Consider the following 22,396-nt stretch of genomic DNA (forward strand, 5'->3'; position numbering starts at 1 on the left):
GGAAGCATAGAGTCCCAGCCACTGGACCACCAGGAAAGTCCCTACATTTTACCTTCTCTGTGAGGCCTAACCTGACCATCCTCTTGAAAACTGCTACCTGCATTGTTTCCCATTGCCTCCGCCATCCCCATCTCCCCTCCTTATTCCCCTTATCTTGTTATGACTTCCCCCATAGGATTCATCACCTCCTAAAACATGAAATAATTTACTTATTTATAATTATATGGTTCATCTTCCCTTGCCAGATGGCAGGCCCTCAGAGAGCAGAGGTTCTTGTGTGAAAGTGCCTAGAAGACTGCCTGGCTCACAGGCAAGGTTGAATAACTTTGTTGAATAATTAAAGATGGATTAATGACCTATCAACCCCTTGGCCAATTATCAGATTGAGGTTCAGGTCATTTGATTAAAAAAATAGTCAATTTCTCCTTCTTGATGTACATAAGGGACTTAGTCTTCAGAAATGGAATTGTCCAAGATTCACTTCGTGCTGGACACTATAGGCCAAGGGACTCCTTCAAATGCAGGGGGAAGAAAAGACAAATGGTTTGTAAATAAAGAAGAAGTTGAATGCTTATAATCTTCTATACTTCTTTTCCACAATTAGTTTTAGCCCCTGCTCGAGTCTGGTGGTTCCTGCAGCATTTTGTGTGTCTGAATCCTCTTCAACCTTCTCACACCTGGGGGTGATGACCAGGGAGTTTCAGGTGGCTGATAACTTTGGGCCTGAAATAGAGAGACATGGTCAGGAGCAAAAAACTTAGCTTTCTGCACTAAGGAGTCATCCCAAAAAGCAAAAATTAAAAGCTGCTTTTCCCCATTTTTTAAAGAAATGCATTATCTGCAGTTGCATTAAGCATTCCTTTATTATTTTCCCTTTGTTTATGGGTTCTGGTCATTTTTCTTAATTTTTGGCTGGTACCTCATTGATTATACAATTAGTATACATCACAGTATGTCACTAGGGCTGCACCTCTGATCAAATTTTGTTTGAGGCAAAACACTTGGAGCTGATTTTCCTGATTTACTCAGTAAGCATCTTATTTGGAAAATATAGATTTTCTCACAGTTCCTCCTTAAAGCTGTATTCTGACCTGATATCACACTTTGCACTTCTCAAAATTTATCACTTTATAACTCTAGATCATAAGCACTTATTTACATGCCTATTTTTGCTTTTATACTTGAACTTCCTGAAAATATCTAACATTTGTATGCCCCACAAATGCTAACACAGTGTTTAATTATAATCTGTTGAAATGAAATTTATTTAATTGGCTTACCCCCCAAGAACTTCAATAGTTCCCAGTAGCATGGCATGAAAGATCCTTCTTGATCAGGTCCTTGTCTCTGTCCAAGTCTCATCAGCGGTCATTCTGTCCTACCCTCCAGCTCCCATAAGTTCTAGCCCCCCTGGGCCATGCCTTGACTTTGTACATTCTCTTCCCTCAAGACAAGTTACCCTTTTGACTGCATGGTGAACTCACCACCTTCAAGTCATAATTTAAGCTTGTTTGTCTGTTTATTGCTTTTCTTCCCTCTAGGGCTTATAAACTTCACGAAAGTAGAGGCTTGGTCTCTCTGGCTCACTGTTGTCTGTCCCATATCTGAAAGAAGATGGGAACTGAATCAGGAAGGATCTTAAATATGATAAGAAGTTTTGATTATTGCTAGAAGGCAATGAGGACCCACTGAAAGATACTAAGCATTAAACTATTATGGACAGGTTTTTGTTTTAGAAAATCACTAAGACTGGCTCTAAGAAATCAGATAATTAGAGCAAGTAAAAATTATGAAGGCCTGATTTGAGGTAGCAACAGTGAGGTTGGGAGGAGGTGAGGAATTTGAGAGGCAGAACAGCAGGAATCAATGAACTACTGAATGTTGTAACTGCAGTCAGAGGGAGCAAAGGGTAAGTCCAGGTTTCTGGCTTCAAAATTTCGTGGTTGCTAGTCATGTCAGGAACTATCACGTAGTATTACAGTTGTAATACTGTAGCCCACCAGTCCATGGAATTTTCCAGACAAGAATACTGGAGTGGGTTGCCATTTCCTTCTCCAGGGAATCTTCCCAATCCAGGAATCGAACCCGTGTCTCCTCCATGGCAGGAAGATTCTTTACCTACTGAGCCAGGAGGGAAGCCCGAGTCATAAAGGGACCTTGCTAAAAGGCTGTATTAGCCTTGCTAGAAGAGCACCTATTGTGTAGGAGGCATATAATTGAATGAATGAATGAATACACTGAAAATACTAAACAGTTTGTATGGTCCAATAAGAGGTATGGCCGATAGCAGAAATTCTAGGGATACTGTTCTCTGCGTGCTGTTAACAAAATCGCGAAGAAAGCAAGCGGTAACTGGGTTTCTCAGTTGCTCTCTGCCGATTGTACAACTAGAAAGCTGACAATAAAGTTTATTTAAGCGTCGACGTGCCCCGACGTGGCCCCGCCTCCCCAGCCAGAGCCGCGATTGGTGGGCATTGTCCGGCGGCTGCCGTTCCTAAGCCAGGATTGGCTAAGGCCGCCGTCATTTCGGAGCTCCCGGCGCCCGCCCGCCTTCTCGCCGCGTCGTCAGTGTCTGCGCCGCCTGCTCCTCCTGGCCTCGCCTCACCCGGCCGCATCCCGGGGGACCGGAGCGAGCAGCCGGGACCATGTTCCGACGCAAGTTGACGGCCCTTGACTACCACAACCCTGCCGGCTTCAACTGCAAAGGTGAGGAGGCAGCCCCGGGCCCGCAGCGCGTCCGTGACCCGCCGGCCGCCGCTCTTTCGGCGCACGCTCCTGGGCTCTCCACCCGGACCGTCCGCGGCCTTGTCTCCCCGGCGCCCCTCTCCTCCCGGCCCCGAACACCTCTGCTTTCCCCCGTCCTTCCTTCTCCGCTACCCACTCTTGACTCGGCATCGCCACTTTCTGCACTTGCTGAGCTCAAGACACCACCCCCAGAGCTCTCGCCCGCACCCTCGGCACTCTAGAAGGAAAGTCTTCGCTTTTTAACTTAGCCCTTCAGCCCCATGTTTCAAGGGTGATTGGGCGATATCCTGAGCACCTGCTGGGGTCGGCACAGTGCTGGAATCCAAGGAAATGCTGAGTAACTTGAAGACTCGTTCAGGGAACTAAGGAGGGGAGGGGGTAGGAGTAGGGGCAGTCAGAACCCATTCAGCACTTTGAGCCCAAGACAAAATGAAGTCCAAGACTGACAGTGTTGGGGTGAGCGCGTGTATTAACGAGCTAATTACAGTGTTGGGGTTGGGGGGGGGAGTTAATAGATGAGCGGGGCGGTTGAATTGTAAATACAAAAGTATTTGGGATTTCACAGCTTGAAACTGTAGAAAGTATTAAGATTGCTACCTACTGCTACTCACCTGCCGCCCACCACTACTCATTTTCTTCCAGAATTCTTGGTCTGTGGTAGATTAAGTTTTAAAGGGATCAAGTAAGACCTGGGATATTAAAACCATTGTGTATTTCTCAAGACTTGGGGAAGCCTGAATTTGAACTCAAACTTGAACTTGGAAATTGAAGATGATTTCCAAGCAGGATGACAGTGTTTTCTCATCTCCTGTAGAAGCGTGTCAACTTACAGAATCTTGTTTTTCTGTTTTGCCTTTTATTTAAGGCAAAAAAGGTTCAGTAGGAATAAAGCTTAGATCTGGATTTGAAACTTTGAGCCTCAACTTTTTCACTGGTAAAATGGGGATATTACTTACCTCAAAAGCGTAGGGAGGATTAAATGAAACAACATACACACTATTTCATGAATGTGTTTAATGTCCTTAATAGCAAATGACAGTGATAGTCGGTATCCTTGTTCAGATCGCCATTTAATTTCTTGTACTTTATTGTTGCTATTAATTTAACCTTGCTCAGTCCTTTCTCCCCCTCTTCCTCATAGGAACTGAAATAATAACTGACACTTAAGTAGCAAAATTGTGTGCCAGGCACTGTTTTTATTCGTATTATATTTAATCTTTCATAACAAGCCTATGAGGTAAATCCCCATTTTGTAACTTAAGAATCTGAGGCACAGAAAATTTAGGTAATTAGCCCAGGTTCACACAACCGCTAAATTTCTGGAGCCAGAATTTGAATTCAGGCCAGGATATGAACAGAAGTTAATCCAAAGTCTGTACATTCAACTCCTACTTCAAGCAGCTCAAGTAACTTATGATTTTGCAGTTAAAAAAAAAAAAAAATTGGAGAAGGAGGTGTTTTAGCTAGTGGTTCTCATGGGCTTCACTTGTGGCTTAGCTGGTAAAGAATCTGCTTACAGCGTGGTAGACCTGGGTTCGATCCTTGGGTTGGGAAGATTCCCCTGGAGAAGGGAAAGGCTACCCACTCCAGTGTTTTGGCCTGGAGAATTCCATAGACTGTATAGTTCATGGGGTGGCAAACAGTCGGACACGACTGAGCGACTTTCACTTCTTGTGATTTATATGGTGTTTTTATTACAGATGAAACAGAATTTAGAAACTTCATTGTTTGGCTTGAAGACCAGAAAATCAGACACTATAAAATTGAAGACAGAGGTAATTTAAGAAACATCCACAGCAGTGACTGGCCCAAGTTCTTTGAAAAGGTAATGAATTAGAAAGTAAAATGTACCGAGAGCTTCTCTATGAAGACAGCTTTTAAAATAATATAATTTTCCTTTTAAAATAATATAGCTGGATAAAATATCCACCCAAACTTATTTGCAGGGCAGGAAGAGAGATGCAGACTTAGAAAACACACTTTTGAATACAGCAGGGGAAAGAGGATGGGACAGATTGGAAGGTTAGGATTGATATATATGCACTACCATGTGTAAAGTAGATAGTGGGAAGTCAGTGTGTATAGTGCAGGGAGCTCAACTCAGTGCTCTGTGATGACCTAGATGGGTGATGAGTGGAGTTGGGGGGTCGGGTAGGAGGGAGGTCTACACACGCACATACATAAACACACACACACAACGAAGTCATTGTACAGCAGAAACTAATATAACAGTGTAAAGCAATTATACTCCAAACAATGATAACAATAATCAGTGTTAGAAAAGCCAGATTTCAGGGTTATAACTTTTTTCTTACCGTATTTTTAAAGCATATTATCTATTCCTACCAAGCATTCAGTATTAGATAGAAATAGTATGGTGAATCATCAGGCATGAGGGTGGGGGCAGGGGTATAGGGGATAGAGTTTGAACTTGATCCAACTAGGGAGCGCTCGCAGTTTTAGGTGATATAACTGAGCTAGTGTTGCCACTCCTCAGCTTTCCCAACCAATGCCTGGCTTCTTGAAACTGTCAGCATTAAGCTAATGTATCTGGAGAGCAGGCCCTTATCCCTAGTACTTAGATGAGTGCCTGACATTCAACAGAAAGACCTGTTTCTTTCATGAAAATATATATGTATGTGTGTATTTATATATATATATGTTATGAATATAAATGAGTGAATGATATGTCAGTATTCATTTCTGCATTTTCCCTATAGCAAAGTTTATTCAAATCTTCTAGGGCCCTGTACCTGACTAGCAGGCTGCCCATTGAAAACTAGCTTTATAGGCTATTAACTAATCAAAGTAATGGCACAGTTAGACACTCAAAGAAAAGAAATAGTTTAGTCCAAAAAACTTGGAGACTTCTTAATTAAACAGTGATACATATTATATAAATAGTAAAAATGGCCAAAATCAGATTTTTTGCATTACATTAAAAATGTAGCAGAAATACTATTATATTAAAATAAGACATTATTGACATGTCTTATTGATTAAAAACTAAGGTTGTCTCTTGTGTTTGCTTATATTTAACATACACAGTTGTCCTTTGTTGTGTACAATAGAAATAATACTTTTTAAAAAAACGGTATTAGCTTATTTTTAGTGGCTGGAATAACTTTTTCATTGACCTAGTTTAATTTTAGTAACATTTTTGCTGAAAACAGTTTTTTCAAGTTAGAATATTACATTTTACAGTGTCATCATATTAAACATTTTTATCAGTTCTATTACTTTGATGAGATCTTTTCCTTTAAGAATTTGAAAATGATTTAATTTCTCATTGGCTGGAACAGAATGTTTAGGTAGATAACTTTCTCCTTTTGTGGACTAGGGAATTGTGTAAGTTACATACTATCTCTGTGACAATGAGTAAGTTTATTAACCTTTCTGTGGCTCGAGATTTTTATCAATAAATAGGGATAACAGTGGTATCTTATCTCGGGAGTGGCTTATTGTTGTTAATGAAGTCTACCTATGAGCCTGTCACAGAGGTGCCTGGCCCATTGCAAGTGCTATATGTTTGTTAATTTTCCTGCTTCTGCTACTGATATTGGTACCACTAGATCATTTTCCTTTACCCTTCAAGAGTATATTTTGAAAATTTTGACAGACTTCTTAAAACTTTGAAATACATTATTAGAATTTTATATTTGCTTTTATCACATTTTACTTAATGGTCTACTCATGTACAAGACAATACAGAGTTCCACATGTGGGAGGGTGTTGAAGAATAATAAACTTTGCAATGAAAAAGACCCAGAAATGACAGTAAAGTAGTATAACCTAAAGATAAATATATTGGAACTTACACAGATATTGTCCTTAAGGTGGTCTCTTTGGAATGATGATGTCACTGCTTAAGGCATATTTAGAACTTTTGAAATTACTTTTAGATCAGGAGACATATTTTGAATATTGGCAGCTTTTTATACTTTGAAGGTGGGTTTGCTTTTTGTATCATGATTAAATCTTGTGAATGAGGTGCTTTTTTTTTTTTTTAAAGCAGGAGAAGAAAATTTTTGGTTAAAAAATAAGTTATGGTTAAAAAGTGCTGATTCATTAGGTATCCCCAAAAGGATTTCCAAAAGGTTTGAGTTATAGCATTGTTGTGGGATTAGATTTTAAGCTCCTGAGAGATTTACTTTATGGACATGCTTATTTGAATATATCATGTCTGATGTTTATTCTAAACCCCTGTGTGTCACATACCTTACTCTGTTGGAAGCATTCCAAAATATGAAAGCTAAGGTTTAGATAATAATTGGGTTTTGTTATTTGATACATGTTTTTATTTAACTACTCTGTGCATTGAGACCTGGAATCATATGGTTTAGATTCAGGTCCCTGATTTAAGTTGTGTAACTGACAGGAAGTATTGACCTATAGGCTTCGGTTTTCTCATCTACAAAATGAAGTTATTGTGGATCAGTGATGCCCTGTCTGGAATCTGCAAAAGTAAAACTTTCATAAAGTATGATGGGAGTACTTAAATTTTTTTCCTAAGTAGTATATACTTAAATGGATTATATAATTGCATCAAAGGTTTAGTAATATAAATATTACAAGAAATTCTTAAGAGATTCAAACTCAAGTCTCTTAATTCCACCGTGTTTTATTTGTGATTTTATAGTAACAATGAAGCAATTTTCTTTTTCCTTCACAGTATCTCAGAGATGTTAACTGTCCTTTCAAGATTCAAGATCGACAGGAAGCAATCGACTGGCTTCTTGGCTTAGCTGTTAGACTTGAGTACGGAGATAATGGTATGTTTTGTGGGGAATATATTGTTTTAGAGAGAGGGAGAGAAAGGGTGGTAGAAATGTAGGGAACTTGCCCATTTGTCTTAGATTGTTTTACCTTTGATTCGTTTTAATTTTTGTACATCCTCATCTCACTTTGCAGTATCTGATTAAAATTTTACTTTTTGTTTGTAGTCATTCTAGACTTTTTTTTAGAATTTGAAGGTGGTGTCCTCTCACAAAGTCACATCGCTTCAGTGAATTTGCCATCTTGGCACAGTCTGCACCTTAGCCTTTCAAGTTCACTTGTTGCTACTGTCCCAGAATTGATAGGATTTCAAGTCTTGGTTGCAGCAGCCAATTTCACTAAAGACTGAAATATACATCTAATGCACATATGCACTATAAGCTGAAATATATTTATTATTCATGTTTAACATTATTTTATTACAGATACTTATATCACTGGAAGATTTTGAATATTTGTGCTTATCGTGAAAATAGTTTTCCAGTAAACCGTTTTTCTCTCATTAGGCCATTTCATTTTGAAAGGCCTACTAACATCTAAATGTAAGATCTGATTATCTTATTTTATCTCCATCCTCTGCATTTATGTTGTTTTCTTTCTTGCGACCATCAGTTCCAGTCTTAACCATTTGCTTTTGAAGCCTTCTTAATGCCTTTTGTTGTTTAGTGTCTTAAGTCATGTCTGACTCTTCGGGAATCCATGGACTGTAGCCCTCCAGCCTCCTCTGTCCATGGAATTTCCTAGGCAAGAATACTGGAGTAGGTTGCCATTTCTCACTCCAGGTTTAGTTTTAGTGTCTTTGGCCCCTCATTTCTTCCCATCCTGTCCCCATCCATCTTTTCCTTTGTCTGTTGTATCTTTTCTTCGCCATCGCCACTGCTGTCACCCTAACTCTAGCTCTTGTCCCTTTCTCCTGAGATGATCATAACACCTTTCATAGTAGTCTCCCATCTGTGTCGCCCTCTGTTTTCATCCACATGGCCCCCACCAAGCTAATTTTTTGAAACATAAATGTTTTAGGATGCTACACTTTGTCTCCACAGAATAGTTCCTTTTATATATTCACAAACACCATTGCTTTCCCATTTTCTACAAAAGGAATTTCAGGCTCCTTAGCATGATATTCAAAGCCTTTAAACAAGTATTCATATACTTGCCACCCCAGCCAAAGTAGAGTAATGCTGTTTCCTCTTTGCATCTCCTTTTCCCCCCCTTCTTTCTTTTCTTTGACTTTTCCCTTGACTGATACGCCATTTCAGTCTGTCTCTTCACTTATAAATCCTGTCTGTCCTTGTAAGATCCAGCTCAAATGCCAGCTAGCAGCAGCGATACTTCCTTCTTAACTTTCATAACTTTCACCGCAATACCTTTTTAGATAATTTGCACTTTCCGTTTTGCTTGTCTTACTTGCCTCACTAAATTGTAAACTGATACTCAGCTTTGTTTTCTACATGGTACCTCTATTAATTTCCTGTTGTTGCTGTAACATATTGCCATAAACTCGGTATCTTAACAGTTTTGGAGGTCAGAAGTTCAACACCTGTATCAGGACTGAAGTCAGTCTGTCGACAGGGTTGGTTGGTTTTGGAGGCTCTGGGGGAGGATTCATTTCTTTGTCTTCTGGAGGCTGCCTGCTTTCCTTGACTGTCTTCCCTTTATCGTCAAATCTAGCCGCATAGCAAGTTCTAATCTCTGTAATTCTGCTTTTCATTGTCAAGTCTTCTCTGACTGACCTTCCTGCCTCCCTCTTCTAAGGATGCTGTGATTCCATCGTGCCCACCTAGATAATCCAGGGTAACCTGCCACCCCCCCCATTTCAAGGTCCTTAATTTAGTCACACCCACAGAGTCCCTTTTGCCATGTAAGACACCATATTCATAACTTCTAGGGATTGCAGTTTGGCCATCTTTTGCGGGGAGGGAAGAGTCATGATTCTCTCTGTCACAGTGCCTGACGTAGTTTCTTGTGTACAGTAGATGTGCTTATCAGTTTTAATAAATCCTTGGTAAGTGCAATATATGAATGTAAGTAGTTATTTCTCAGTGATAGCATGGTTTCCTTTAATGTATAAAAAAACTGAATTTACATCTGAAACACTGCCCCTTATCAGTAGGAGGCACTGTTGTTCTCTTATGGCTTTACATTGATGAGTTCATTCTTCTTGACTTTTATTTTAAATTTTAATTTTTGATAAATTATGAATTTTTATTATTCCTCAATATTTTATAAAGCCTTTAGCTTGCTTGTAAATTAAGGTGATTAAAAGCTGACTTAAGTTCTTTTAACTTTTTTGACAATTTCAAATTTACAGAAATGTTGCAGGAATAATAAAAAGAATTATTACATACTCAAATTCTGCAGATGCTATTAACATTTTACTTCATTTGCCTAAACCTTTTCTGTATATTCACATACTCCTAATTTTTTTCTAAACCATCTGACACTAAATTGTAGATGATTTCTGTTTTACTCTTAAGCACTTAAATGCACATTTCCTAAAAGAAAAAAAAAAGTCATTGTCTTACATAGCTACAGTATGCTTATCATAATCAGGAGATTAACTTTGATTCTCTGCAGTTGTCTGTAAATTACTCACATTTCAGTGCTTGTCTCAGTAATGTTCTTTATGGCAAAAACAAGTGAACAAAAACCTCCAAAGCAATCCTGGATTGTGTGTTTTGTTCATTCTTGCTCATCTCTTGTGTTCATTCTCCTGCAATCTGGAACGATTTACTCAGTCTTTGTGCTTTGGGACAGTGACACTTACTTTGTAGAATGTCCTTCAGTTTGGGTGTGTCTGATGGTTCCTCATGGTTGGGTTGAGAGTTTGTAGTTTTAGTAAGAATAACAAGTTATGTTGCATTCTTTTAAGTACCTCATATTAGGATGCATATGTTGGTGATATACCTAAATGTTAGTCATTTTTCTAATCACTTGGGTAAGCTTTCTTCAGTGTAAAGTTACTGTTTTCCCCTTTGCAATAAATATGTATCTTATTTTTTTTTCTTTTTGACTGCACCTCATAGGATGCAGGATCTTGGTTCATCAAACCCCATGCCCTCTGCAGTGAAAGACCAGAGTCCTAGTCATTGAAATTCCTTAAATACATATCTTGGAAAAGAGATACTTTGAGATGATTTCTCTGTGCTTTTCCTCCTTAAATTCTAGCTTTAGTATCCATTTGATGATTCTGGCCTGAGTCTATTATTATATTGATTATGATGACCAGAAGGTGTTTTCTAATTCTGTCATTCGTCTACATTTTTTTTGGCTTTCCACTGAAGGGAAGAGCCTTCTTACCAATGTATGTTTTTATTCAAATCAGTGTAGATATGTGAATTCTTATTTTACTCAATGGGTTTTAATCCTTATTTGTCATCATGTATTCAAATGTTTGTTCCAGATTTGGCTAGTGAGGACTCCTTCCAGCTAACTTCTATCTGACTTAAATTTTAATTCCCCCCCCCCCCCTTTTTTTAAAGCAAATTATAAAGGCACTATAGCCAAAGATGACTTTGGGGGCATTAAATTTAGTGAATTACTATTAAATATTTTTATTTGTAAAATCTTGAAATATTATTTTTCAAGTAAAGCTAATAAAATCTCTTTTTGGAATTCTGCATTTTAAGACTCAAAGTTTAGCTTTGTGTATCATGGTGTATTTGAAGTGCTGTTTTTTCTAGAAAGCAAAGTTTTTGATTCTGAATACAGCATTCAAAAAGATGATTTGGGAAGAAACTTTTTAGTGAGTTTGTATTTAACCTCATGTGATCTATATTTACCCACCTCCATTCTTCTACCCCTCCCAAGTTTCAGAGGAAGCTGAAAAGTGGATTTTCTCTCTCAAAATTTAGATACTTTAAGAAACGTTAATGAAAAGATATTTGTGTTGGATAATCATTTTAGCTTAATTAAAAATAAACTACTCACCTTGTCTTGTAGAGTTTTTTTAATAGCAAAAAGTAATTTTAAATGGATGAGTTGTCTATGCTTACACCCAGTTTGGCTTAGTTAAATTCAATAAATAAGCAGTGTATTTTACTTTAAGTTGAAGTCCTACAAATTATATCTTTTCCTATCTTTACAGCTGAAAAATACAACAAGGACTTGGTACCTGATAATACAAAAAACGCTGACAATGCAGCTAAAAATGCAGAGCCATTGATCAATTTGGATGGTAAGTTTATAAATGCGTAAAAATTATCAACATTTTTGGTTTCTTAAATGTTTTTTACTTCTAGAATGAAGTCTGGGTTTACTTCGTTTTAGTAGATTAAGAATGTTTCATGCAGACAGACATTTGTGTTCATATTTTTTTTATTCTTTATGCTGTTTTTTATTGTTGTGACAGTGTCCTTTCTCCCTTGTATAGTTGAATATCTGAAATTTAAAATGCTCTTCTTTCATCTGTTCATAGTAACTTGGGCATTTGATTGTATTTAATCATAGTGGTGATTGCTTTCCTAGGTGCAGAAAATATTAAATCTAATGACTATGAAACAAGTGTTAAAATTTTTCATTTTTGTAAGTCCCAGATGTCTTCAAGTAGTTCTTTCTCCTTTTAAAAGTATGAAGATTTTAATTACTTAGGTTATGTTAAATATTCTTTTGCTGACTGATGGTGACCTGTTATTTATGAGTTACCCTTATGAATTAAAAAGCTGCTTGGACACTCTAGGGGTGCAGCTCAGAGAAAAGGTTTTGGGAAAACTGTCCTTTGAAGGGAGTCTGTGTATTAAAATTAATAGCTTTGTGAGAAAAGTTAATTAAAAGTGCTACATAAATGGGCCTTGCAGAGAAAGTTACAGGACAAACCTCATGTGAGTTAGTCATTTACTGGGTTGTTCACTTTGGTTGATTAGTAGGAAAACCATTGATCTCATCAATTTACCTAATGATGATGCCCCATACTACTATTGTCAGCATTAATTTTAGAAGTTGAGAGATTTTTTTGTTACTAGAAAATAAAAATGTTTTTAATATATGCTTACATTTATGTCTGTAATTACATGCTTACAGAGCTATAAGTCTCCATTTTTAATCTTTTATAGTAAATAATCCTGATTTTAAGGCTGGTGTAATGGCTTTGGCTAACCTTCTTCAGATTCAGCGTCATGATGATTACCTGGTAATGCTTAAGGTAAGATTCATATTTTTGATTCATACATGTAACAATTTTAAAAACACATTTTCTAAGTAATTACATATTTATATATAATTTAAAAAAATCTTCATTTTCTAAAAATAATTATGTTTGATATTTAAATCTGTGGTTGAATGAGTAAAATGTGAAGGAATGTAGGACATAAACCGGATTTAATTAGTTCATTGGTTTTAGATTGCCTAACAACCAATATCAAAGTATTTACTATGAACCTGCCTCTATGCTAAATCCTTTGCAAAGATGATCTCATTCAGTCTGCCCAACAATCCTAGAGGTAGTTAACTGGTATCTTTTTTAAAATATGTATATGAAGAAACTGAGACTGAATGATAATAGATAAATAATGTTCAAGCTGACACAGAAAATGATAGGATTTAAACTAGACACTTGATACAGAAAATGATAGGATTTAAACTAGACACCTGGTCCAGTCTTTCTCCTGTATCACCCCACCTCTTTTTAATTAGTCCTTCTAAAGATTCATGATCTGTAATGCATTAAGATTGTGGAAAATGGCAAACTAGTAATGATGCATTTGGTCAAAAATATATACCCCTAAGTCTCTCTGAGGAATGAATGTTTCTGTCCTCCAAGCCCCCCATCCTAGATAGGCCATTCAATTCAATCCTTCCATCAGGGAATCTAAAGGTCTGAAAGACATGTCTTATTTCTGAGAGGAAAAATCTACTCTTGCTTCAGACGATTCATGTTGAGTAATTATGATAATCTGGTGGGGGGGAGGCAGGGGAGTGATCCTTAGGATACCAGATTTGGAAGTTATTTTAGAAATTATTATTGATTTTTATGAGAAATTAAAGAGCTTTAAATTACTTTAAACTACTTGGCAGGAAATTAATTTCACTCTCCCAACAAGAGATTAAGCCATACTTTATTCTCCTTTTTAGAATTATATTAAGTGACAATTGTAAGAAGGGGAAGACTGTTCTATTCTTAGATGATTATAATTCTTTCTGCTGAATCTGAATGTTAACTTGGATCGTCTCAACTCTGATTGGATGCCAAGAGACAAAAGTTGTTTTTAGTGAAATTTAGCTCTTTCAAAGACTTTGTTCCTTTCTTGGACAATTACAGAAATTATTTTGGAATAGTTCTACAATGGTGGTTGTGTCAACCTTAATCATAAACTGAGAGAGAGGAAAATAGTGTATTTAGGATGCTAAACTATTAGTCAGTTATAATCAAAAGCTATAAAATTCTAATCCTAACTGCATGTTTGTTCTTTTGAGTTAATTGAAGCAAACATATGAGCTAGACATCTTCATAGGTTTGCTAGGTGTGAGAATCAGTACATAACTGTTTGGCAACTGGACTGTGTAATATATTTGCAGTGGGTGGGAGGGGGGATCGGGATGGGGAATACGTGTAACTATATGACTGATTCATGTCAATGTATGACAAAACCCACTGAAATGTTGTGAAGTGATTGGCCTCCAACTAATAAAATAATATTTAAAAAAATATATATATATATTTGCAGTGACTGTTAGATTGGTTTAGTTATTTTTCAAATGTATTTTTCCAGGTTTTTATTATTAAAAATAATTTTTCACACTTTCACCCTTATTTTGGGGTTTTCACTATCATTCACTAAAATTCCTTAAAAAAAACTTTACGAGTGTGTGCAAGTGCATGCATGCACTTGTGTCTGCAGTGATAAAATGTGTTGATAATGAAAAAAATCAATGTGTCCTATGAATAATCTGAAAAAATTTTACTATAATGAAGTGAAGAACACAAGGACAGTATTATACACTACTCTTTGTGTCAAAGATTGTGTGTGTGCACACACGCATGTGCATGTACCCCTGGTGAGCTAGTAATTTGATAGAGACTTTGTGAGTATGTAGAAGGTTCTGGTAGCAGTAATTGTTTTCTGAAACAATGACTGAGGCTTGGATAGAAAGGAGACCTACTTTTTCACCATGTATCCTTCTTTATTAAAAAAATTTTTTACCACACACAAATTACTTATTCAAGAAATGTTAATTGTTATGAACATCATCCCACATTAAATGTTAAAAGTGAAAACTTTCATTACGATAGCTATTTTAACTTGCTGGAGAGTTTGTTACTGAAATTAGGTATTTCTAATTTCATCATATTGAGCATCCTTATTCTGTATATTGAGAGAAGAAAAGATAAGAGTCAATAAAAAGTAAAAATAATATTTTGGGGGATTTCTTAGGCAATTCGCATTTTGGTCCAGGAGCGCCTGACACAAGATGCAGTTGCTAAAGCAAATCAAACAAAAGAGGTATGTTGTTTTTTTTTAATCTAAATAAATTCTAAATTATTACTGAATGTTTTTTTTTGGAGTTTGAACTTTACTTGACAATGCTTAAGATATTCTGTGTTAGAACTGCCCAGAGAAAGTACTTCAGCAGGGTTGAATTTGATTCTTAAGCAAATTGTACCCAGTTATATTTGAGTGAAAAGTGAGCTTCACATTTATCTCACTTCATTACTTTTAAGAAGCCACCAGTAGCACATTTACAGTCTCCCAGTAGAAAACCACTGTGTGTGCTCAGTTAATTTAAAAGAACTTACCCTTGTGAAATTTACTGGGTTATTGTGGCTAACTACTAGAAAACAGGACACACTTCCTCTTTGTTACTCATTAGTTTTCCTTTTCTACCTAAGTCTTTATCTCCACCCTTTTGTTTCTTCAGAGAAATCTCATTTCCTACCATAAACCACGATAAAGTAAACTTGTTAATAATTTTAGGATAGTTTCAGATGAGTTGTACCAAAAATCCAAATGTCCCTAAAGTCTTCTTGAGTATGGATCAGTGCAGACAGTGTCCTCGGGTTAGCAGCTGCAGACATCTGATAATGCCCCTTCCTGTTACATAGATGAATGTCTTCGTTACAGTCTGTATTCTGAACCCGGGTCCTTCGGTCATGCCTCCTCACCCTCTAATTCCCCAGTGTCTATTGTCCTCTGACCTCATCTTTATCAAAAGCCCAGTAGTTTTGAAAGGTTGTTAATGCCAGGACAGGGTAGTGCTCCTCTGAAAGACACTCAGTTTCTTTTAAAGGTTCTTATTGGCTTATTAATTATGTATGAATCAGGCCACTGGAAACTTAAGGATCAGCTTATTTCACCCCCACTATAGAACAAACAGTAAGTTGTTTTGGCATAATCAAATCATTCATAATCATTCAGCAAAACTATGCCTTTGGTTTGGAAGGCAGTGCAAATAAGACCATAACCAAATAATCTTTGCTCTTATTTGCCAAGTAAAATTCAGTTTATTTTCAGTGTTCCAAATAAATCCTAACTTCATTGTCATCTCAGAAGATAACTATGATACAGTAACAACAGTGGAAGAGTTCTATAGTTTCTTGTTTGCACTCATTCATTACACCGGATTTGGGGCATAAAGTGAGAAGTGACAGCTTAGCATTTGTAACATTGAAAGTATTGACTTTAACTGGTAATGATTTTATACAGTGTATAGTAAGCAGAAAGTCTAAACCGCCTTCCTTATATTTGATAGTTATTGTCCTTATTTTTGATAGTTATTGTGAACTTTATATGGTTTGGCATTATACCAAAGGTGATTATGATACAGGTGTGGACTGGTTAACTAAATGGTTTGGATTCTGTTCATTTTCCTAGACTATTTCAAAGTAACTTTTAAAATAATATAATCTGATAAAATAATAAATCTGATAAATAATATAATCTGATAAATAAATAAATAAAATAAATAATCTGATAAATAATAAATCTGATAAATAATATAATCTGATAAATAATATAATCTGATAAACCAGAAAAAATTTATATATATTTTAGATTTGTACAGTTCATAAAGACAGTGTGCTCAGAAATAAAGTTGAGGAAGCTCATGAATAGAAGTAATCCTGTTTGTTCTGTACGCTGGCTGATCACTGTCACTCGAGGGGGACAGCAGCAGCCCTGTTCAACCTTCACTCTGTCGCTGTAATGATAGCACTGCTGCAGAAAGGAGCTATGCTTTTATAGTGCCTGGTTTTAAAGGATTGGATTGTGTTATGAAACTAGCTTCTTACTACATGGAAAAGCCTTTTTTTTTTTTTTTTTTTTTGGTAGTAGGAAAAAAGTCACTCATCAAAAGGCATATTTAAAGAGAAAATTCTCAGGCACCATGCCACTGCAGCTAAAAGGGCTAAAATAACAGACTAGCTAGCTGCTTTTCAGTATTAGGTAAGAAAATATAAATGTATAACTATATATAGTGTGATTTCTGTCCTTTTTCCTTAAGGGCTTGCCGGTTGCCTTAGACAAGCATATTCTTGGTTTTGACACGGGGGGTAAGTGATTTTTGTTTTAATTCAAACTTTTTAGAGACTTGGTGATTGTTTGGGGGAAGTGAGTGAATAAATGCAAAAGTTACTGATTAATGCAGTGTTTCTTATGAAACAGATGCAGTTCTTAATGAAGCCGCTCAAATTCTGCGATTGCTGCATATAGAAGAGCTCAGAGAGCTACAGACGAAAATTAATGAAGCCATAGTAGCTGTTCAGGCGATTATTGCTGACCCAAAGACAGACCACAGACTGGGGAAGGTTGGAAGATGAACACTTTAGGATTTCAGCTTCTCACCTACTTAGTACAGTTGGGAACCATGTAAGCTTTGGCATGTGTGTGGAAAGGTCATGTTTTCGAGGGAAGAATCCCAGAAAATTGACTATGTTCTAGAGATTTATCATCATTGCTTTTTCTTTAATAAAGTTGGGAAGGCAATTTTTTTTTTTGACTGTGATTTATGTATCTGTAAAAGTAATCTGCTTTCTCCCTGTGGTTTTAAGTTCATGCCACCACCCCCCCCAACTTCATTATAGACAACACAGATCCATAAGTCATAGGAAAACTTAAAAATATATTTTATTGGAGTAATCTAGAAAATTTGAGAACTGTTATATCTTTGGTATTTATATATAAATGTAGTAATTTCTGTGGGTAATCCTATAGAGGGATTTACAGGATCAGAAAATACAAATTGAAACATTCTAGCACCTTTTAATATAAATAGAAATGCATTGATGCAGAGGTAAAAAAAAAAAAAAAAACTTCGAACTTCTGTTGGGAAACTATAAATAAGTTGGTTATTTCCCATCAATTCTGCATTAGCCTTCTCTTAACTATGTCAGGGTTTATGATCTTTTAGGATTGTATTTTTATAATGATCACATGTGCTTTAATTTCTTGTCCAGAAAGCAAAAACCAGATTTAGGGTCTCAGCATGCTCTAATTGGTTCTTAGTTGAATGAATTTGACCTTTTAAATATGATATAAATGTTTATGGAAAGTTGCCTATAAGCAACAATTAAAATTCTGTTGCCTTTTTAATCTTGAAATAACTTTTTAAAAAATACAGTAGTAAAGATTGAGGTATAAACTTTTCACAAAATATACTTAGTCTTTTTGCACCGAAAATGTTCATCTTATATGTCCAAGAACTTCTAATGGCCAGTTCCTTTTCACTTTCACCTTTGTTCCTGGTAAATGTTCTTTAGGGTCCAGATTCCGATTGAAAACTCCAAGTCCATATTTACTTTCTTCCTGTGGAGGGAGGGAACGGTATGTGAGTATTTTATATTTAATTTGCAACAGCAAATCTTTTTAAAGGGGAAATATCCTAGTAGGTTGACATTTGTTATGTACAGTTAAGCTTGGTAGATTTAAGGTAGCAGATTGGTCACCCCTATGTGTTGGCTATTAGCTTTTCCAGCTCAGAGTGGCTCTCACTGGTGGTGGCAGCAGGCCAAGGGTGATCAGCTACTAGATCTATCCTCCTCTACCCGGGTGATCCCAAGGCGCTGCCTGAGCAGCTGTTTACCTGGGCAGTAGGGGTAGACTGCAGTTATCCCATAGAGGTGAGATCGCTGCTCTGGGAGATACTCATCAGTAAACTGGCCGGTGTCCCTGTTTACTGCTATAACACCATCCCTAGTAACAGAAAGGAAAAGTGAATTCATAGGATTTAAGACTGGGGTAAGAAAAGTCAGTTTATCAATAAGTGAAATCTCTGCCAGACTTCTCAAATGCATTTTTAAAATTAATATAACTGTGACTTTTGACTCAGATTCTGAAGATGTGCCTCTATCAGTGGTTCTCAAAGTAGTCCTCACATCTACATCATCTGGGAACTTGGTAGCATTACAAATTCTTTGGGCTCCTACTCAGATTCTAGAATGGGACTGATCAATATGCTTTGACAAGAGCACGGGATAATTCTGATGTTATGCTAAAGTTTGAGAACCACTTTCCAAATCAGAGTTGCTGGGGGTGGAGTGGAAGGACATATTTTTAATGTTTCCCAGTTCCTCTTGGTGAACTAGTGTAAGCTGTAGTATTTTTCATTCTCCTGGGGAACAACTAATATGTCCATAATGTCATTTTTTATTCTCTGAAGATCAGATTCAGACTAATGTCCTTCCTTTTTGTATAGTTTATTACCAAATAGTATTGCTCACATGTAGCTTAAAAATGGCAGAGCTATTAAATTTCTGAATGATATAAAAGTTTGCTTTTAAAAGCAGTAACACTTGAAGAATGTTACCTACTAACAAGGAAAGAATGAAAAAAAAAAAAAAGTTAGCATAGGGCTTAATTACTAAAGTCACTTACTAACGTGGTACAACAAGTGCTGTGTCCTCCAGAACAGTTTGCCTTTTCAGGCTTGTCCAGAGTGTCAGGCTCACCTTCTCCAGTCGGTGTGGTAGAAGTGATCTGCGTAGCTCACAATGTTGAAGGGGTAGTTGAGGTTGTTTTGAATGACACGCCGTCCAGTTCCATCAGGTAGTATACACTCCAGTTTTTTAGTTCCTTGAAAAACAAAGAGATCCTTTTAAATGATGAAAAAACATTTTTCTTTTACCAAAAACAATGGCAAGTAAATTCATTCTCAAAGAAAACAAAGGTGGAATATTTTATCCCCATTGCAATAATACAAATTAAAAACTGTAAAATTTTCCTATTACCAGTCTTCAGTTTGTTTAAGAGCATTCTAGTTTTTACTGGAATTTAAACTCTTAATCCTCTTTTGGAAAACAGGATTGCATTTACAGAAACCTGGCTAAGTTTCTTCCAGAGGAGAAGATAGAGATAAAGTAACATCAGTGTTAAAGAAGTTTACGTGTGAGCTCATAAACTGTTAAAACATTTGGATAAATACCTGCCCTTTGTAAGCACTCTATGATAAATAGCCAAGGCTACCTTTTAGCTAAAATCCTTTTTTTTTTAAAGACTATATTATTTTCTAGGCAGGAATAAAAAGTAAAATGCTAGCCTGACTTGTATTTTTCAATGTAAATATTTTGATAGCTAACAAGGCAAGAATTTCTAAGTGTGACCTCATGGACTGTATATCCCGACAGGCTCCTCTGTCCATGGAATTCTCCAGGCAAGAATACTGGAGTGGGTAGCCATTCCCTTCCCCAGGGGATCTTCCCAACCCAGGGATCGAACCTAGGTCTCCTGCAGTGCAGATTCTTCACCAGCTGAGCCACTAGGGAAGCCGTTTTCTCATGGAACCCTTAAGTAAATTTCAAATACCTATTAAAAATATCACTGTTGTTTTGGGCATCTGGGTTGTAATATTGACCCACCTGCATTTTTGTCCCTTTTATTAGAATAAAATTCCTTAAGAACAGCTTTATTTTTTAGTATCTAATGAAACATAAAGTATCTTTTCAGTTGTGCTAATAGTAATGAAATTACACAACAGAGAGAACCTAGGAACAGGCAGCCCAAATTTATTATTACTAAAGGAAGCCATCCTGCCACATCACTTTTCAAAGAATGTCCCCAGCATACTGACTGTTAGAATAACAGATATTTATAAATGTTGTGATACTGAGACAAGAAAATAATAACCTATGTTCATTTATCTAAGCCTGTCAATTCCAACAGTGTATAATACTTATTTTTAACCTAAAAGATGTGCCAAGTGCTCATGCTGGGGGAGGGAAAGCAGTAAAAAATAAGTTGGACATCATACTGGCTCTCAAACTTACCGCCTCATTTATACACATAAGACCTTAGGAAGTTCACTCTAAGAATCGTTACAGTGTCCTTTAAAACAGGGGTCCCAAATTTCTGGGCTCTAATGCCTGATGATCTGAAGTGGGGCTAATACAATTAATAATAGAAATAAAGTGCACAGTAAATGTAACATGCCCAAATCATCCCAAAACGTCTGGTCCTCCCCTATCCGTGGAAAAACTGTCTTCCATGAAACCAGTCTCTAGTGCCAAAAAGGTTTGGGACGACTGCTGTAAAAGGCGTAGAGCATTTGCTGTAGTGTTATAAATTTAAACTAGAAGTTCTAAATGGTGGGATCTGGATTTATTGTAAAATCAGAGTCCTCACACTTACTGCACGCTGTAGTGTTCTATATTTGCATTCCATCAGTAGTATTACCTGCATCTGCCCAGCAGAGCAGTTTGGAGAAGGGGTCAAAGGTTAAACCATTCGGTAGTCCAATGTCTTTATTCACTAGAATTCTTCTGTTTTCTCCATCTAAAGACGACATTTCAATCTTAGGTGCTTCTCGATTCCAATCTGTCCAGTACAGGTTGCTGTGGGTAAATGAAATGGAGAAAGATAAACCTTCCTCAATGTACAGAACCTAAATTTCAGAGTCAACACTGCTGAAAGTTAAAGCTGAAGGTTATCTTTATATGTCCCAGTTGATGACCTTAGCAATTATTATAGACAGGAAACACTGTTCTGTTAACCACTGCCAGTGTGAAAATGGGGCCAGAGGAATAACACGTCTGGTGCCTGAGTTTTGCTTATTTGCACCATTTTACGCAGGTAACCCCACTACGGGTTAACAACTGGGGTTTCCTAATATGTTGCTGGAGTGAGACCCACCTCATTCCAGCCGAAGTCGCAGGCCTGGCCTGATCCAGAGTATCCCCCAGTCTCTCTCTCATTCTCTTCGATTCTCTACATACCACATCACAGGCTTAGTAATTTCCTTGTTATTCTGTTATTCATTAGATTACTGTCTTATTTCCTAGAACGTAGTAGAACATAGACTTCATGAAAGGACAGACCCTATCTTTGCCTAAACAGTGCCTGACACCTAGTAGATCCTACGTGAATACTGTTAAATTAATGTGCACTTTTATGCTCAATGTTCTGACCATCCCTACACTGTACTTAGAACCCAAGGGCTTCAAGTGAGGGTCAACAGGTAACAGAGGAGAATTAGGGAAGCCCAGCCGACCCCTGGATTGGATCCACAGCGATGGCACGAGGGTTCACCAGGTCCGTGTGGAAGAGGGCCCTACGCTCAGAGCCGTCCAGCCTGGCCCTCTCTATCTTATCCAGGCCGCTGTCCGTCCAGTACATTGTTCTGCGGAAGTGGTCGATGGCAAGACCCTCGGGGCTTATCAGACCTGAAATGAAACAAAGGCAAGACTGAAGCAACTGCAGCTGTGAAAGGAGACTCTGAAGCAGAGAGGTCTGTGTTCCAACAGTTGAGGGGAAAATCTTGAGAGTCTCTAAAGAAACAGACTTAATAGAGGAGTAGGTCCTTTGCAGTTTCCCTGCCATGTCTAGTTCCCTCTAGCCTCACAAGACCCCCCAGCCTGGTGGCATGAAGCGTCCCCAGGGCTGGGGCCACTCCCTGAGCTCCTACACAAGCCTTTCCTGGTCAAAGTCCTATCTAGAAGGTAGATGGGAGACTT

At 37.3% G+C, this 22,396-nt stretch overlaps 2 protein-coding genes across 2 annotated transcripts in view; one reads left to right on the forward strand and one right to left on the reverse strand.

Moving 5' to 3' along the window:
• Positions 1-2,544: 2,544 nt before the first annotated feature.
• RTRAF (RNA transcription, translation and transport factor) lies at positions 2,545-17,441 on the forward strand. Its single transcript, XM_065940028.1, has 8 exons — positions 2,545-2,706; positions 4,446-4,570; positions 7,418-7,517; positions 11,609-11,698; positions 12,573-12,661; positions 14,892-14,960; positions 16,957-17,005; positions 17,118-17,441. The coding sequence occupies exons 1-8, from the start codon at positions 2,646-2,648 to the stop codon at positions 17,270-17,272; spliced, it is 738 nt and encodes a 245-aa protein (XP_065796100.1). The 5' UTR covers positions 2,545-2,645; the 3' UTR covers positions 17,273-17,441.
• Positions 17,442-17,557: 116 nt separating this feature from the next.
• NID2 (nidogen 2) overlaps positions 17,558-22,396 on the reverse strand; it is an 82,140-nt gene continuing 77,301 nt past the window's right edge. Inside the window, exons 16-20 of the mRNA XM_065940026.1 lie at positions 21,934-22,105; positions 21,120-21,277; positions 19,400-19,523; positions 18,535-18,644; positions 17,558-18,257 (exon numbers count right to left, since the gene is read on the reverse strand). Coding sequence (XP_065796098.1) covers positions 18,247-18,257; positions 18,535-18,644; positions 19,400-19,523; positions 21,120-21,277; positions 21,934-22,105 — 575 coding nt within the window. The 3' untranslated portion in view covers positions 17,558-18,246. The remainder of the gene's footprint in view (positions 18,258-18,534; positions 18,645-19,399; positions 19,524-21,119; positions 21,278-21,933; positions 22,106-22,396) is intronic.

The sequence above is a fragment of the Muntiacus reevesi genome, chromosome 7 (genome assembly GCF_963930625.1).
Source record: "Muntiacus reevesi chromosome 7, mMunRee1.1, whole genome shotgun sequence".
Taxonomy (NCBI): domain Eukaryota; kingdom Metazoa; phylum Chordata; class Mammalia; order Artiodactyla; family Cervidae; genus Muntiacus; species Muntiacus reevesi.